General features: G+C 34.8%; 1 protein-coding gene across 6 annotated transcripts in view; it reads left to right on the forward strand.

Moving 5' to 3' along the window:
• Positions 1–18,865, forward strand: part of FNDC3A (fibronectin type III domain containing 3A) — a 216,516-nt gene that overhangs the window by 59,330 nt on the left and 138,321 nt on the right. For all 6 annotated transcript variants that reach the window (XM_058276709.2, XM_058276710.2, XM_058276713.2 and 3 more), the window contains one exon: positions 4,836–4,973. In XM_058276709.2, the coding sequence (XP_058132692.1) occupies positions 4,875–4,973 (99 nt within the window). In that variant the 5' untranslated portion in view covers positions 4,836–4,874. The remainder of the gene's footprint in view (positions 1–4,835; positions 4,974–18,865) is intronic.

The following is an 18,865-nucleotide window of genomic DNA, read 5'->3' on the forward strand; positions in this document are numbered from 1 at the left end:
TCACTGGAGTCATTGTACTAAAGGAAGTGGGCACTTTGGTTATTACAAAGTAGAATGGTTGAAGTTAAGATTTAGAAAATTCCCACATGGTCAGGAATATAACATGAGCGTAAGAGGCCAAGGATGGAGGACAAGATTGTTGGAGAAGATAAGGTAGCAGGGTATTAGAATATTATGTATCAACTAAAAATTATGACAGTAGTGGTTCTTGAGACAATGACAGTAAGCCAGGAACTAAAATTAAAATTTTCTAAGAATGAGGATAAGTGATAGAGTTTAGCAGAGGACTATAACAAGAGACATTCATGAGTGTTGTAATTTGAGGACATGGGATTCAAAGCTGGATTTCTGGGAGAAGTGTGGGAGAATGTTATGGAAGTGACAACAAGGAACCAGGGGTCACCTATTCCATCAGAGATATAAGGACTATGGGGGGCTCAGAAATACAGGGACTATGGGAGGGGAAAAAACAAAAAAAAAACTACCACTTAAAATATCTTCAGGGAAAGCAGTGGTTTAGGGGGGGTCAGATCTCTGTTAAATTAAGAAAGTGAAAGGCCATTTAGAGAATGGCTGAGCAACTTTCTCCCAATATATTTGATATCTTAGCGGAAATTACCTTAAGTGTCCTATACTTATTAAATAAATTGAAACAATAATTTAAAATCTTACCACACACACAGAAACACAAAAACAAGTTCCAGAATGATTTTTTTTTTTAGTGAGTTAAACAAAAACTTGAAGGAACAGAACATTCCAGTGTTACACTAAGTCCTCTAAAGAAAAATAGGGGGATGCTCTCTAATACATTTTATAAAAGGGTAGTATGAGACATGACTAGGTTGATTTAAATTGAAAATAAGTGCAAGAATTCTAGCCAAGTATTATCAAATTATATCCAGCAATATGTCAAAAAGATCATAGCAACTTGGGTTTATCCATAGAGTTAAAGAGGGGTTTAATATTAGAAAATCCTTAAGTATAAGTAACCAAATTAACAGATAAGAGAGGAGAAAAAGAACATTATCATCTCAAATGCAGAAAAATTTTTTGATAAAATTGAACACCCATTCATGATTGTAAAAATCCCTAATAGACCAGCAATAGAAGGAAACTTTGCTAACCTGACAAAAGATAGCTCCAAAAACCTGTATCAAGCATCATTTTAACTTTTTAAAAATAATTTTATTGAAAAAGTTTAATATACACAGAAAAGTACATAAATATCAGTGTTCACCTCAGTGAATAATCCATTAGTAATTACCATGTAACAACCACCTAGGTCAAGATAGAGCACTACCAGTACCCAAGAGACTGCTTTCATGTCCCATCCCCATCCTCAGTCTCTTTGTTTTCTTCCTTCCCAAAGGTAACTGGTCTTTTAATTTTTAACACCATAGATTTTTTTAAATCTGGTTTTGCCCTTTTAAAAAGAAAAATGTGCAGTATATATTCTTTTGTGTCTTTATTGTATTTGTGAAATTTATCCATGTTGTTTCTGAAGCCAGATTCCTCTAGGTTCTTGGCTATGTTGCATAAAAGAATTTAAGGACATGCTGGTTTAGTTAGGCCAGTTGTTTACTCAAGAAAATGGGGGAAGAGAACAGAAATGAGAGAAAATAACAGATTATGCATCCCAAGGTGTAGGTGTGGGCTGCTCCTGGCAGAGAGAGAGAGATTTTGTTTGTGTGGTTACTTTTTAAGCCATTTATTGTTCCTCCCCTTGCTAATGTTCAGGGGAGGGGTCTTAGCTGTTTGCTGTTCTGATTGATTACACCACCCATCAGTTCCTCAGGGGACCCAGTGATGAGGCCCCTAAAGGATATCCGGGGCTTCCCTTGACCCCAGATGAACTCTTGTTCCAAATGGAGTTCTCATGTCCGGGTTCTCACGGGGTTCTTCCAGCAGCCTTCCTTCTGGTGGGGTCTTTCTCTCGGGGTTTCCAGGCAGGGTTCCATAGCCACATGTTTTGCCGCCATGTTTTTCTGCCAGGTTTTCGACTTGTCTTCCCATTCCCTAAACTAGCCTGCCTCTGTTTCCTGTATCAGTAGTTCATTCATTTTTATAGGTGTTTAGTAATAATGAATTAGCCACAGTTCATTAAACCTTTACTGCCAAGGGACTTATACGTTATGTTTTAGTTTGTTAAGGGCTGCCAGTGCAAAAATACCAGAAATGTGTTGCCTTTTATAATGGGGATTTATGAGGGTAAAAGCTCACGGTTCCAAGGCTGTGAAAATGTGGGAAGGCAAAATGGTGGCTCTCAGTCGGGCCTCTGCTTTCTCCTCCAGCTCCTTTCTCTATAAGCTCAGCTCTGGGCAATCAAGCAAATGGCAGGGCTCCTCTCTTCAGCTTTGAGCTGCTAATGGTCTAGCCTTAGGGGCCTCTTTCCATGACTCTGTGCTCTGATGATTTAGAACACACACAGCCTGTGACCTCTGGAACCTCTCTCAGCCTTTTGGAGCTTCTTTGTCTTTCTGGAAATGGAGGTGATCCTAGAGTCCTTTCTCACATGGTGGGTAAAAATGGCAGCCCTCTTGCTCTGCTTTCAGTTCTCAGTTTATATAAGACCCAACAAGAGGGCAGAGACATCACCCCTCACTGAATTAGTCCACTCAGAGGCCCTAAATCGGTCTAATCAAAGGTGATCTAATTAAAAGATCCCTTAAATGAATCTAATGCAATCAAAGGGCACGACACCCACAGAAATGGCTTAGTTTAAGAACATGATCTTTTCTGGAATTCACAAAAAAACTTCAAACTGTCACAGGTTGTTTACAGTTTTGGACTATTAATGAAAAATTCTGCTAAGAACTTTGTTTTGGTATACATGTGCATGCCTTTCTTTTTGGAATATACCAGGAGTCTAATAGCTGGATCGTAACTGGATCATAGGGAATGTATATATGTTCAACTTTAGTAGATAATAAACTGTTTTCCAAAGTAATTTTATGAGTTTTCTTTCACTTCTACCCCATATGAGTGTGCCAGGTGCTCCATTGCCTCATTAACACTTGATAATGTCAGTCTGTTTCATTTTATTATGCTAGTCAGTTTGTAGTGATATGTTAATTTCCTTTTGCCTAATGATTAATGAGATTGGGAATCTTCTCATATCTTTACTGGCCTTTTGAATTCATACTTTTGTGAAGAGCCTATTCAAATACCTTCTCCATATTTCTACTGGCTGTCTTTTTTTTTTTCAAATCAAGTTGTAGGAGGCCTTTATATATTCTAAATAGGTACTCTTTTTCATTTATGTTGTTGCAAAGATCTTCTCCCAATCTGGCTTGCCTTTTTCATTCTCTTAAAGGGTTTTAAAAATGAATAGTAGTTTTTCATTTAGTGAAGTTCAATTTATCATTTATGTCCACATACACTATCATTTAAGAAGTATGTTTTATACCCTAGAGATCTTTCTCTGTTCCAAGGTTATTAAGATATTCTTCTGTGTTATCTTCTAGAAGCTTTTTTGTTTTACCTTTTACTTAGAGATCTGCAGTCTATCTGGCAGTCATTTTTTTAAAGCATTGTTTATTTTGGTGTAATTTTAGAGTAAGAGAAAATTTGTAAGAATACCGCAAGGATTTCTAGGTATTTTTCACCCAGATTCTCCAAATGTTAATATTTTACTTTATTATTACTACTTAGATAGTTGAACATTGATATCCTTATGAATATAAATAAACTGATATTCTGAAGTCAACTTTTACTTGTGTTCAAAATTCAGGAATTTGCAGGTCAGTATTTAAACCATTGGTAACTTAAAATATTGGTCATGGTAGGAGTATTTACTCATATAAACATTATTTTAAGTCATGGGACTATTAAATAATATAGTGTTCCATACTGTGATCATAAATATAAAATCTTGAAGTAACTACTACCATATTGAATATTTTTAAAAATCATGTAGCAGTTTTTACATATTAAATAAAAAGTTATTTTGATTAAGTCAACTTGTATGAGTGTATCTGCAAAGATTCAAGATTCAAAAATAAATGACTTGAATTTAATCTCTTATAAAAGTTAAATATCTTGACACTTACTACTGAATAGTAGAATACTGCAGACATCCAAAAATGTTTTTTTACCTTCCAGTGTAGATTTGATAACAATTTTTGATTGTTCTCATTTGTGCTCTTTGCTGACATGTAATTTTGACATTGTTTTTGGTAGACTAATGGTGCTTACACCTAGTCTTTAACTTTTCTTTTTATATAAGTGATACTATGTCTACAGTTAAAGATTTTTAAATAAATGTATGTGTTGCTTTGTTGTAAAATAGATGTCATGTAGAAAAGAATAATAAAGCTAGAATAGAGTGGCTAATATCAATGCTTAAAACTTAAAGCAAGAAGATTCTTATCCTAATCTTGAACAAATTTTCCTACCATTTTTCTTTGTCTGAGAAATCAGTGAAAAATCATAATTCTTCTTATGTAGTCCCTAGAGATTGATGGGGAGATTGGGTCTTTGTAATCACCTCTGCTCATGAAAAAAAAAAATCAGTGATATAGTTGCCTCACTCAGTTGTTTTTTAGTGTTTAGCTAAAGTAATCCATAAACTAAATGTGTTTTTTTTTTGTATAGAAATGTATTGGAAAGTAATATAAATAGAGGCTGCTGATAATCTTAGAGTGTACTGTCTGCACTGACAAAACAAGTGGTTAGGTTGTAAGAAATAAACCTGGAAAAGGTCGAGAGTATTGTGGAATTTCCATTGACAGCACCTATTGAGGTTAAAGACTGAAACTTACCTTGAATGTTGTATTGTATTTTAATATATTTTAAGGATATATATACAAATGGCTGTATATATTTTTGTTTTTCAGAGTTGGAGGATTATCCAGTATATTAATGTCTTATTGATAATGGCAGAACATCCACCACTGCTGGATACAACTCAGATTTTAAGTAGTGATATATCTCTTCTATCTGCTCCTATTGTAAGTGCAGATGGAACACAACAGGTAAGGAAATTGAAATACATATTTCCTTGTATCTGGAACAATGTATTTATTTCAGAACAATGCAAATTTGAAAGTAGAACCAAACTTCACGATAGTGTGTTCTTATTTATTTGTGTTTTTAAACTCCAGCTCTAAATGTTTTGGTTTTATAAGATGATAAAATTAATGAGACTTTTTCAGAGTAGCTTCTAAATATCTTAATAATTAATGGTCACATTGTCTTGGGTGTGTATTTCATTGCCACTGAAGTTATTTTTGTCTTAGTTTAGACAAACAATGGATTAGTCCCTGAATGTTTTTTTTTTAACTTAAGTTTATCCTTGTATTCTAATGATTTTATTCATTACTTCGAAATACAATGAAATCATAACTCCAGTGATAAAATGACTGCCTATATTACATAATAATAATGCTGTATATCCTTTTTCTTCCCACTCTATTCTGCTCACCAGATTCCCCCCTCCCAAAATTAAAAATTTGTTTCTCTGGTAACATTGCCTCATCATTCCCCCAGAAATCCTAAAGGAATGGGAATAATGAACTTTCAGAAGTACCTGTTATGTGCCAGGCAATGTCCTAAATTCTCAAAACTACCCTTTACATAGTTAATCACATAGGTGAATAAACAAAGAATAAGGGCATAATAAATAATAATGAAGAGGAAAAGGAGCATTTAACAAATATTGTGCTAAGAATTTATTTATTTTAAGTTTTATTTTTTATTTATTTCTATCCCTTCCACCCCCAGATGTCTGCTCTCTCTGTCCATTCGCTTTGTATTCCTGTTTCCGCTTGTATTCTTAGCGGCAGCACCAGGAATCTGTGTCTCTTTTTTGTTGCATCATCTTGCTGTGTCAGCTCTCTCTGTGTGCGGCACCACTCCTGGGCAAGCTGCATTTTTTTTTGCGCGGGGCGGCTCTCCTTGCAGGGCGCACTCCTTGCACTTGTGGCTCGCCTATGCAGGGGATACCTCTGTGTGGCACGGCATTCCTTGCGCACACAGCACTGCGCATGAGCCAGCTCACCACACAGGTCAGGAGTCCCTGGGTTTGAACCCTGGACCTCCTGTGTGGTAGGCGGACACTCTATCAGTTGAGCCAAATCCGCTTCCTTGTATGATCTCTTTTAATTCTTTTGACAATCCTATAAGATAGGTACACCTGTCCCTATAATGCAGATGAAACAAAAATTTCAGAAAAGCTAGATAATTTGCTTAAGATCACACAAAGTGTGTACTCCTATATATTACTCATACTGCCTCCTTGGGAAACTAAGCAAAACACTAGTCATATTTTGCTATCTCCCTGATTGATGTAATTATAACCAGCTGTCTATGTTTTACCACTACAGTAAAGTCAATGGTAACTAAAGTCCATAAAGTCCATTATTACAGTTAGCCCAGTGCTTCCTTGAAACACTGTTACCTGGGCACAGTTACCTGGCCGAGTTGATACAATAGCCTAATCATCATACTGGCCTCAAGTTGTTTCTAGACTAATGCATAAAAGAATATATTAAGCATTTAATTACAGTACATTGATATAGTTGTTACAGTTGTATACTCTGTTAAGGGGAATACAACAGGCAGAAAGTAAGACCAGGTTGCCTTTTTAAGTCTTCTTCTCTTTTCCCTGCAAAAGGAAATTCTGTTGGCAAAATCTTGAACTCTTGAGGGTGTCCTGGCAAGAATATAGCAGCAGTGGTATGGATCAATAAAGAGCAAGGAGCTGGCAATAGAAAAATCTTCTAGAGCAATATTTGATGGATTAGGTGGGGTCATTGGGTCTAGAGGAAAGAATTTTAGATAGGGTTTGAGAAAAAGAGGTTTCAGGAGTTGAAGGAAAGCCTTGAATTCTAATAGCGGAATGCCTTGTAGTTTGATAGGGAGAGAGATAAAGATTAGTGGAAAAAACACTGGTCTTGGTTGATAGATTTGGATGTCCTAAGAAAAGTTATTCACCTTCTCTGAGCGTTTCTGCTTCTCTATAGTACGGAGAGTGGCTGTAACTATCACAGTGAAATGAGAATGAGGGGGATCAGTCAATGTTTACTGAATCTGAATTGAAACCCTCAATAAATGTTTGAAAGACTGAAGAACTCTATAGCTATTTCTATATCAGTAGTTACAGTAAGCAGTGGATCAGAAAACTAGCAGATAGTTATGAAGAATACATTCTAAAATGTAAACATAAGAAAGAGGACCAGTAGCTCTAATAGAATGTAAGCAACTGAACAGAGGTAGATAACAACTAGAGGTAAAGGTTAGTAACAGACTTAACAACAGGCATTCCATTGTCTCAAGTCAGGAACTTTTTGATATGTTAATAATGTATAATTTGAGAAATATTAAGAAGGTAGAGTTGACAGGAATTGGTGAAACAATTTGGTGGAACAAAAGAGAGAGGAGATAAAAATTTCCCCAGTCTTTATATATATACTTTTTAAATTTTTTTAAAAAAGATGCTTAGATAACATAAATGTTACCTAAAAGAATAGGAGATTCCCGTATGCCCCACTCCCTACTCCTTCCACATTTTCCCACGTTAAGAGCATCCTTCATTAGTGTGAAGCATTTGTTACAATTGATGAACACATTATGGAGCATTGCCACTAAGCATGGATTATAGTTTACATTGTAGTTTTATGTTCTCTCCTGCACAATTTTGTAAGTTATGACAAGATATGTAATGCCTATATCTGTCAAATATTTGAATGGATGGTGTGCCAAATGCCAAGGTAAGTCTTATTTGTCAGAATAGGCAAGGTTATGTTGTGGTAACAGTCTGTAAATCTCAATATTTTGCCAAAAATTTATTGCTCATACCATATGTCCATCACAGGTCAGCTGTGGCTCTGCTCTGCATTATATTATTTGAGACCAGGCTGACAGAGCAGACTCCACATATAATGTTCTTGGTAGGGTGTCAGAGATCATGGCGAACTACATTTCACTGACCAAAGTCAGTCATATGGCCCAGCCTCTCACCACTGGGCTGGGGGAGGATTATGTTACCCTAGGGAGACAGAGAAAATATCTAGGAAAATAATACAGTCTTCTACAATAAGAAAAACAGAAGAAGTTGCAAGTTTGGGGTTTGAGTATGGGAGGAGTTCAGTTGAATTTGAGGTGTTTGGGATATGTAAATACAGATAATAAAAATAATAGCTACCATTTGAGCACTTGTTATGTATCAAATACTGAGTCAAGCCCTTTATGTGCATTATCTCATTTAATCTTTATAACTGTCCTGTGAGGTAGAATTAATATTCCCATTTTATAAAAAGTAAAAATTAGAAAGGTATTATATTATTTTATTACTAGATTGGTAGCATAGCTTCTAAAAACAGAAAAACGAGGATTTTAAAACCAAGTCTGTAAGATCATACATCATGCACTTAATCAGTATGATAGATAAATGAATGGGATTAGTGTTCAGAAGAAAGATCTGACTTGAGCCACAGACATGAAGTTATTAGAGTTCCCTTCACAGGAATGGAGGAGGTAGTTTGTACCAAGGGAGTTCTGATTGGGGTTGAGGGTGGGTGTTAGAAATTTCTGAGAGAACACTCTAGTTTGTAGGTTATACTGCCCTGAATTGTGAACAGTTCTACCAAGTGGTGTTGAAAAATAATTCACTTACTCATCCTGTAAATCAGTTGTTACCATTTCTGAATTGCTTTACTAATGTCAACTGAATAATAATTTATCTAGAACCAAGTGTTTTCAAATACTGAACTTAAATTTAACTTTCTTTATTACTCCAAAGTGAATTAAACCGAGGTTCAGAAGACCTAGATTCTAATCTTAACTCTGCCACTTGATGTATAACCTTGGGTAAACCACCTAAATGTGAGCTTTATTTAGTTTTTCCATCTGTAAAACTGTGAAAATGGACTATTTTCTCTGTATTCCCATCCAGTTTTGTAATTCTATTATCTTACCAAGTTAATTTTTTTTTTCTCTTCAAAAGATACCCAGATTCCCCCACTTTGTTTACATTTCCACAGTTGGTATCCTATAAATCCTCATTACTTTAATGGTTGGTGGGGTACATAGATAATCAGTTCTTCTTTTGGTGTGTCCCACTCCATTCCACTTAATTATATAGTTAGCCAGAATAATTTTCCTCAAGGGTTATTTGCTTGATTTCAGTGATCTAATTTTAAAATTGCATTAACTACCTCTTGCTTTTACCACAAATCCAAAACATAGAATATAACATTCAAAGCCTTTATCAGGTACCCTGTCTGTAATGTTTAATCTCATATCTTTACTTTTTAATTATAAAATATTTCAAGTATACAGAAAGTAGAGAGTATCATATCCATCATTTTCCAAAATCAGCAGAATTATAATGTTGCAAAATTTCTCATATGCTTTCTTGAAAAAGAAATATAAATTTATAGATCATTTCCTCTTAAGTTGAATATCTCTTTAATATTCCTTGTTTTAATATTCTTGATGGACATGCTTTTATATACCCATTATTTTTTTTTATGGTTAATTTTTTCTTTAAGATTATTTATTTATTTCTCTCTCCTTCCCCCTACCCCCACCCCCACGCCCAACAGAGTGCCACTATATGGTATTCCATTATTCTCTTGTATTAGTCACCAAAGTCTGTCCATTTCCCTGCTTTGGGACATTTATATTGTTTCCAGGTTTCTCATTATTATAAAATGCTGCAATATATATGTGTGCCCTTGTATGCACCTATAAGAATTTCTGATGGATATTCATTAGATTTGGGTTATACACATTTTTAGCTTTATTAAATATTGTCAGATATTTAATAAATACAGTTATATCAGCAGTGTGTGAGGGATCACATTGCTTCACAGCCCCATTACATTGTCAGGTTTCTTAATTTTTACTAAATGTAAAACTATCTTTGTTGAGATTTTAATTTGCATTTTTCTCCCTCAAAATATACCTCCAAACTTCTTTCCTTCCCAGACCTTTAATTAGTCTCATGAATCATCCCAAGAAGATTGGGCATGTTATGTATGGATGCTTCGTGACCAACTTTGCAGCTAACATAAAATTATTTCTGTATACCACAGGCAGTCATTAATGCACTAGTTTCTGGACTATATAGGCATATAGAGTATTAAGTGGTCAATTACATGTTTACAAACACATATGAGATACTGTAAAGAATAGCTATTTTATTCAGACATTACCTAAGAGGAAGGCATAATAACTATTTGGGAACTAATTGTATCTAAACAATCTGATACTAATTGTATCTAAACAATCTGATAGTTTATGGTTTGTCACATAGTCGTGATTCCTACGTATCTCTGTGGAGTAGGCACAAGGAAGATATTTAAAATATTGAAGAATGTATCAACGGTGGCAATAAAATATTTTTATAATTACATTTTTAGTCCGAGAAAATGGGAGTAAATATGAAATACTACTACTGATTATTAAACATCAATTTAAATGAATTAGCTAATTTTAAACTCCTCAAACCCAAGTATTTCCAAAGTTGTGTCCAAAAATAACTATTAAGAAGATGGCTCTTCCCTTCCCTCCCTCACATGCACAAAAAACTTAGAAAATGTTTTTATACCTTCATTCTTTGAAATTTATTTTCATTCACACAAGAGTTGGATGAATATTCCTTCTTAAGTTCAAAGAGTACATGCATACATACACCATAATAACTAAAATTAAAATCTGACAATTCCAAATGATGGTTTGACTGTAGAGCAACTGCCAACACATAGTGCTTATGGGACTGTAAAACCTTTTTGGCAGTATGTGTGGAAAAATAATCTTACTTTAAGGAAAGGCAGCAAATATTTGGGGAAGGTAATACAGTCTTCTGCAATAAGGAAGACAGAAGTAGTACCAAGTACCAAGAGCTTGAGGAAGTAATAAAGAAGTTAAGTGAATTTGAGGTGTTTGGCAGATGTATAATTAGAGATAATAAAAATTAATAGCAGCTACCTTTTGAACAAATATATTCCTTATGACTCATGCAGTTCCCCTGTAGGTATACTCAAGAGAAATGAATGCACATATACAACAAAAGCCATGTACAAAAATGTTCTTGAAGAATAGTCAAAAACTGGAAACTCAAATTTCTGTCAACAGATACAGAAATTAAGGTATATTCATACAGTAGACTGTTAGGTAGCAAAGATTATGATATGGGCAGATACCTGAATATCTCACACATATAATGTTGAGCCAAAAAAAAATCTAGATGGAAAACAATACATATTGTATGATTCTATTTATATAAAGTTCAAAAGCTGGCAAACTAATTTTTAGTTTGAGGAAGAGGTACCTCTTTGGAGGGAAGGGAACTTAGGATGAAGATATAAGGGAGGAGTCTTCTAGGAGTGCTGGTCAACCTCTAGTTCTTGTCCTGGGGGCAATAATTAGAAAGGTTATGTTCACTTTATTTTCTTACTGAGCTGTACAATAATGATTTGTGTGCTTTTCTGATGTACTTGAATAAAAACATTTTTAAAAGTTAAACAGTTCAGATAAAGTAAAAATTCCTTTTTATACCTCTTACCCACCATCCCTCTCTCCTCAGAACCACCACTATTATCAGTTTGGTATACATCTGTTCGGGTCTTTTTTTTTCTGTGATATGTGTGTGTTTACATTTGGAATTACATGGTGGTATTTTTTTTTTCTTTTTCTAATTTCTAGGAGTGTTTTTAATTGCAAAAGGAATAAATTTCATATGATTAAAAGTCATTCAAACAGTAAGAAGGTATATAATGAAATGTAAACCTTTTTTTTTTTCTGGCATCAGTCCCTGTTTAGAGTTTCTTGTATATTTTTCTGTCATGTGTGTGTGTATTTTCCATTTTCAAAGTGTTCTTTTTTTTTTTTTTTTAAATCACACCAATACACAATTGCAGGAAACAGATTTATGAGCATTTTATTTGGTGGTAAGGAGGTATACAATATAGCATTATGAACATATTATCACCATAGTTTATTGGTGAAAGGGGTTGTTAAAAAAGTTAGAAGCAAAACTCACCCTCTGTTTATGAAGACATGTATACAGTTTGTGGCAAAAAAAATTTTTGCTTAATTTTAAAATCTTATAACACAAAAAAGTTGTGAGAAAAATCATCTTTGTAAAGGAGCCTCCTTTTCATTTAATAGCTCTTATTGCAGAAGTTTATCAGAATCACTTTATATTAATAGAATTTTCAAGTCTCTGTGGGTAATTTTTAGGTTGATGGTATTATTTAGTGTGGCTTACAAGTTATTACTTCTTTATTTCTTCAACCCAAAATGTATTTCTTAAAAGTTAACAATTTCTACAGGAGCTGACTAACTGCAGTTACCTACTAATCAGACAGGAATTATTCTCACTATAGAATATATAGGAAGTAATGGAATTTCTCTTCCTGATCTTGCAAGATATGACACTGAAAGCACAAGTGAGAAAAGAAAAAATTAAATAAATTGGACATCCTCAAAGTTGAAAAACTTTTGTATTTCAAAGGATACTATCAAGAAAGTGAAAGACCACCTGCAGAATGGGAGAAAATTTTGCAAATTATTTATCTGATGAAACTTGTATCCAGCATATATTTTTGAAAAAAGAACTCCTACAACTCAACTGTAAAAAAGACAACCCAATTTAAAAATGGGCACAGGACTTGAATAAACATTTCTTCAAAGAAGGTGGACAAATAGCTAGTAAATAAGTCTATGAAAACATGGTTAGACATCATTAGTCATTAGGTAAATGCAAATCAAAACTGCAGTGAAATACCACTTCATACGCACAAGGATAGCTAGAATCAAAAGACAGTAACAAGTGCTGGCCACTCTGTGGAGAAACTGGAATCCTTATACATCACTAATGGGAGTGTAAAATGGTGCAACTGCTTTGGAAAACAATTTTGCAATTCCTCAAAAAGTTAAACATAGTTATAAAACCCAGCAGTTCTATTCCTGGGTATATACCAAAAGAACTGAAAGCATGTCTACCCAAAAACTTGTACATAAATGTTCATAGTAACATTATTTGTAGTAGCCAAAAAGTGAAAAGAACCCAGATATCCATCAACTGATGGATAAACAAATATGATATATCCTTACAATGGAATTTTGTGCAACCTTTAAAAAGGAATGAAATAATGTTTGTTATATACTACGATGTGGGTAGACCTTGAGTTAAAGAAGCAGATATAAAAGGCAGCATGTTTATGATTCCATTTATATAAAATGTCCAGAATAGGAAATACATAGGAACAGAAATTACAATCACTTTTGCCCAGGGGCTGGTGGGAGGGGGAAATGGGGTGTCTTTCAGGAGTGATAAAAATGTTCTGAAATTAGTGTTGATTGTTGTACAATTCTGTATATATATGGAAAACCACTCAATTGTATACTTTAAAAGAGCTAATTTTATGGTATATGAATTATACCCTTATTTAAGTATATTTTATATGAACAGTGAATTAGTATTTTAAACTCAATATTAAAATGAACAAAGTAGGGAAACGGACTTGGCCCAGTGGTTAGGGCATCCGTCTACCACAGGGGAGGTCCGCGGTTTAAACCCCAGGCCTCCTTAACCCGTGTGGAGCTAGCCCATGTGCAGTGCTGATGCGCGCAAGGAGTGCCCTGCCACGCAGGGTTGTCCCCCGCGTAGGGGAGCCCCACACGAAGGAGTGCACCCCGTAAGGAGAGACACCCAGCGCAAAAGAAAGTGCAGCCTGCCCAGGAATGGCACCGCCCACACTTCCCGTGCCGCTGATGACAACAGAAGCGGACAAAGAAACAAGATGCAGCACATAGACACAGAGAACAGACAACCGGGGGCGGGGGGAATTAAATAAATAAATAAATCTTTAATAAAATAAAATAAAATGAACAAAGTAAATGATGAGAATGAAAATGCTTTGTTAACATTAAGTAAAACACAACTTTAAGTTGGGGATATTGCAATCATCCCCTCGAGTAATCTTAATACCTTAGACTTATTTTGAGTGCCAGAATGAAAGAAAAGAAAAGTGGTTGAAAATGTATATATTGGTGTTTCACTTAATACTTCAAAAATACTGTTGGGCAAATATTATTTCCATTCTAATAAAGACACTAACATACACAGAGTGAAGTAATTTGCTTAAAATTACACACCTATTAAGTGGAAAAGTAGGATTTGAACATAGAATTGTCTGACTCCAAATCCATAATTTTTCTATGTCACAGTGCTTTTATCTCTGTAAGCAATTACTAAGACATATGAGCCTAAAGAGAAAAGAAAAATTCATAGTATTTTCTAATTGTTCCTTTTCTATCTTTGTATTTGTTTTAATTGGGTATAATTGTCTCTCTAGAGAAGGAAAGAGCAACATTTGTCTGATTCATTGCTGTCCTTAACTCTTCAAACAGTGCCTGGGATATAGCTACTCAGATATTCTTTATCAAATAAATGGATTAAATTGGGGGATGGTTGACAGATCTCATTTTTATATCAGTACGCTGGTACCAAACATATATTCTTACTTCACTTCACAAAAATTATTATCCTTCATGGATTTAAACAAAAAATTCGTTAGTTAAAAAATTGTCCTTTTATTTATAAACATTAATCTCTATCAGCACTTCAGCTAAAATATATCAGGCAGTTTATCTACAGATTGATAGAACCTAGCCAAGTGCAGATAAAGCTTGATTCATAGTTCTTATAGTCAAGTAAATTCAGTAATACTTTAATTTATAAATAATTCAGACTTGTTCATCAATTGGTAGTATATTCAAAGGAAATGAATACACCAATATGGTAGCTAGAAGCTACCATGTTGGATAGTGCAAATGTAAAAAGTTTTCTTCACCACAGTAAGTTCTTTCAGATAGCAGTGGTTTAGAAGCCAGAGGAAAAGATTTAGTAGCCAATTAGAGATAGACAGTAGTTAATTCAAGTATTTTTTCAACTTCTGTTTTGTAAATGTACTGATTTAGTTTCTGTACCTCTTGCCTTGGGATCCAGCAAGGGACTAAACAGACCCAACCCTGTCAGTCTACATCTCTAGTGACCAGGACTGGTTGTTGAGGACACAGAAGTGATTTGTCTTATTTCGTACCCAGGAAAACAGAAGGGACTGCCAGCAGGGGTTGAAGAGCAATTAAACTTGAAGGCTTTTAGCCTCCAGGTAGAATCCTCTACCATGTTGATCCAGTCTTGTTGAAGGGAATATATTCCAACCAGGTTTTGAACTGAGAAGGCTGTAGAGGAGCACCATCTGCTGGCTAGCCAAGGACATGCATGAGAGAAAATTAATAAGTCTTTTTCCGGCCTTTATAGCCTCCCTCCTCAAGGCTTTTGAAGCAGGACAGTAACCCATGACTGGGTTCAGGGCCAGATTTGAGCAACAAACAGGGATAAGCTTAAAGAACCAGAACAGGTTGAACCAAGAATCAAAGAACAGCAGTAACACACAGTCCTCCACCACTAAAATCCCTATGAAAGACAAATGAGCATCAGAGTAAACTCACCATCATAATCAGATGCCTAGACATCAGAAAAAAATTACAAGACATGCTAAAAAATGAAAGAAATGGCCCAAGCAAAGGAATATATCAAAGCCCCAGAGGAGACAGGATTTGAGACAGCTAATCAGTGAGATTCGTACAAACTTCCAAAGTCAAATTAAGGAGTTGAAAGACAGTATGGCTAAAGAGATAAAGGACATCAAGTGAGCACAAGGAAGAATTTGAAAACCTAAATAGAAAAATAACAGAGCTCATGGGAATGAAGGACATGATAGGTAAGATAAAAAACACATTAGAGGCATACAACAGCAGACTTAATGATAGAAGAAAGGAATGATATAGAAGACAGACCAGCTGAAATAGAAAAGAACAGAGAGAAAAGAATGGAAAAAATTGAGCAGGGGCTCAGGGAGTTGAATGATAACACAAAACACAAATAATACATGTCATGGAAGTTCCAAAAGGAAAAGAGAAGGGAAAAGGTGTAGGAAGAGTATTTGAGGCTGAAAATGTCCCAACTTGCATGAAAGAAATGAACTTTAACATCTCCGAGAAGCTCCGCGTACCCCATTCTGAATAAATCCAAATAGAACTACTACAAGACACACTACTCAGTGTTGAACGTCAGTGGTAAAGAGAAAATTCTCAGAACAACAAGGGAGATACAAACTATCACATACAAAAAATGTCCCGTAAGACTTAGAGCATATTTCTCATCAGAAACCATGGAGGCGAGAAGACAGTTGTATGATGCAGTTAAGATACTGAAAGAGAAAAACTCCCAGCAGATAATTCTTTATCCATGAAAATTGTCCTTCAGATGTAAAGGTAAGCTTAAAATAATCACAATAAAACAAGAAAGTTCATAAAAAAGAATCTGCCTTTGCAGGAAATATTAAAGGGACCCTTACAGCTCAAAAGAAAAAGACAGAAAAGGCTTAGAGTGTGGAACCCAAGAATAGCAGAAAGGATAACCAAAAGAGTAAAAAGACAGCTGAAAATAAGATAAGACATGTGAAAACCAAAGGATAAAATGGTGGAAGTAAATAATCCATATATAGTAATATCATAAATGTGAATGGGTTAAACTCTCCATTCAAATGACACAGACTGACAGAATGAACAGGAGCCATCGGTGTGCTGCCTACAAGAGAAATCACCTTAAACTGAGGGATACACAGTGGCTGAAAGTGAAAGGTTGGAAAGAAACACTCCATGCAAACAGTAACCAAAAAAGAGCAGAGGTAGCTATACTGATATCAGACAAGACAGACTTCAAATGCAAAAAGATGCAGGAGGCCATTATATATTAATAAAAGAGACAAGCCACCAGGAAGAAATAACAGACATAAATATATATGTACCTAACCAGGGTATCCCAAAATATATGAAGCAAACTCTGGCAAAACTAAAGGGAGAAATAGACATTTCTACAGTAACAGTTGGAGACTTCAACATACCACTCACATCATTAGATAAAACAGCTAGACAGAAGATCAGCAGATCAATAAGGAAACAGAGAACTTGAACAATATGATAAACGAGGTAGACATAATAGACATATACAAATGTTGCACCCAAACTCAGCAGGTTAGACATTCTTCTTAAGTGCTCCTGGATCTTCCTCCAGGATAGATCACATGCTCAGTCACAATGCAGGTCTCAATAAATATAAAAGACTGAGCTTACACAAAGCACACTCTCAGATCATAATGGAATGAAACCAGAAATAAATAAGACAGGAAAGAGGAAAATTTGCAAATGTGTAGAGACTGAACAACACACTGCTAAACAGTGGGTCCAAGAAGAAAATATAAGTGAATTCTGTAAGTGTATTGAAGTGAATGAAAACAAGAGCATAACTTAGTAAAACTTGGGATACAGTTAAAGTAGTGCTGAGAGGGAAGTAAACGCCACCTATATTAGAGAAGTAGAAAGAGCTAAAATCAAAGATTTAACTGAACAACTAGAGAAACTAGAAAAAGAACAGCAAACCATTCCCAAAGCAATCAGAAGGAAAATAATAAAAGAGCAGAAATAAATGAAATTGAGAACAAAACAAAAAAATAGAGAAAATCAACAAAACCAAAAGCTGACAAACTCTTAACTAGAATAATAAAAAAGACACGTAAATAAATAAAATCAGAAATGAAGGGGAGGGGGGTTACTGCTAATCTCACAGAAATAGAAAGGATAATACGAGGATATTATGAGAAACTAGAGAACCTAGATGAAATGGATAAATTCCTAGAATCACACAAACAGCTTACACTGATGCTATAAGAAATATAAGAACTTACCAAACCATTCACATTTAAAGAGATTGAACCAGTCATTGAAAAACCTCTCAACAAAGTAAAGTCGAGGACCAGATGGCTTCACAGGTGAATTCTACCAAGCATTTTGAGAAGAATTAATACCAATTCTGTTTAAACTCTCCCAAAAAATTGAAGAGGAGGGAAAATTACCCACCACATTTTATGAAGCCAATGTCATTCTAATACCAAAGTCAGAAAATGATACTATAAGAAAAGAAAATTTCAGACCAATCTCTCTAATGAACATAGACGCAAATATTCTCAACAAAATAACCTACAGCAGAAGGGCAGGGGAGGGGTGTATGCGGATGTGTTCATATTTCCATTTGATGCTAACATCAGCGTTTGAGCATCTCTTGGCTATACTGTAGGAAAACATTGTTAATTCAATAGAAACATGTTCTTGCTAATAATTCAGTATAGATCTGATAATGAATTTTCTTAAAAGCATTATACTTATTGTACCCTCTTGCTTTATGTCTCACTTTAAATTGAGCATTATTAAGGGAGCACAGTATTTGTAATTCTGCCAGTATCTATAGAGGCCTGTTGCTATTTTTGTCTTAATAAATTTTTGTCCCCAAGAAAGGAATACATTTTTTTCCCCTGAGATGGTGTCATATATTCTTGGTCATCACAATACCTCTGGCTTTGGGGCTGTGAATTGGTAAATATTCATGATGTGTGAAAAAGCATGATACATTCTGTGAGACCTTGACTAGATAAAAATGTATGCTCCATTGTGTATATAGACACACAGGACCTAAAGGTTATGTCAAACTAAACTGCTTGTGATTCTGGATGACTTTTGTGTTCTTTGATTCTTGTGATTTTCAGTTTTCTATATTGCACAATTAAAAGCTTGAAAAAAAATAAATGTTACTTTAAAAACCTTCAAAATAAAAATACCTACAAACAGAATCCAACAGTATATCAAAAGAATTATGCACCACTACTAAGTGGGATGTATTCCTGGTATGCAAGGTGGTTCAACATAAGAAAATCAATTGATGTAACACACTACATTGACAAATTGAAGGGAGAAACCCACATGATCATCTCAATCATTGCAAAAAAGGCACTCG

This window comes from Dasypus novemcinctus, chromosome 15, assembly GCF_030445035.2.
Source record: "Dasypus novemcinctus isolate mDasNov1 chromosome 15, mDasNov1.1.hap2, whole genome shotgun sequence".
In the NCBI taxonomy this organism is placed as follows: Eukaryota; Metazoa; Chordata; class Mammalia; order Cingulata; family Dasypodidae; genus Dasypus; species Dasypus novemcinctus.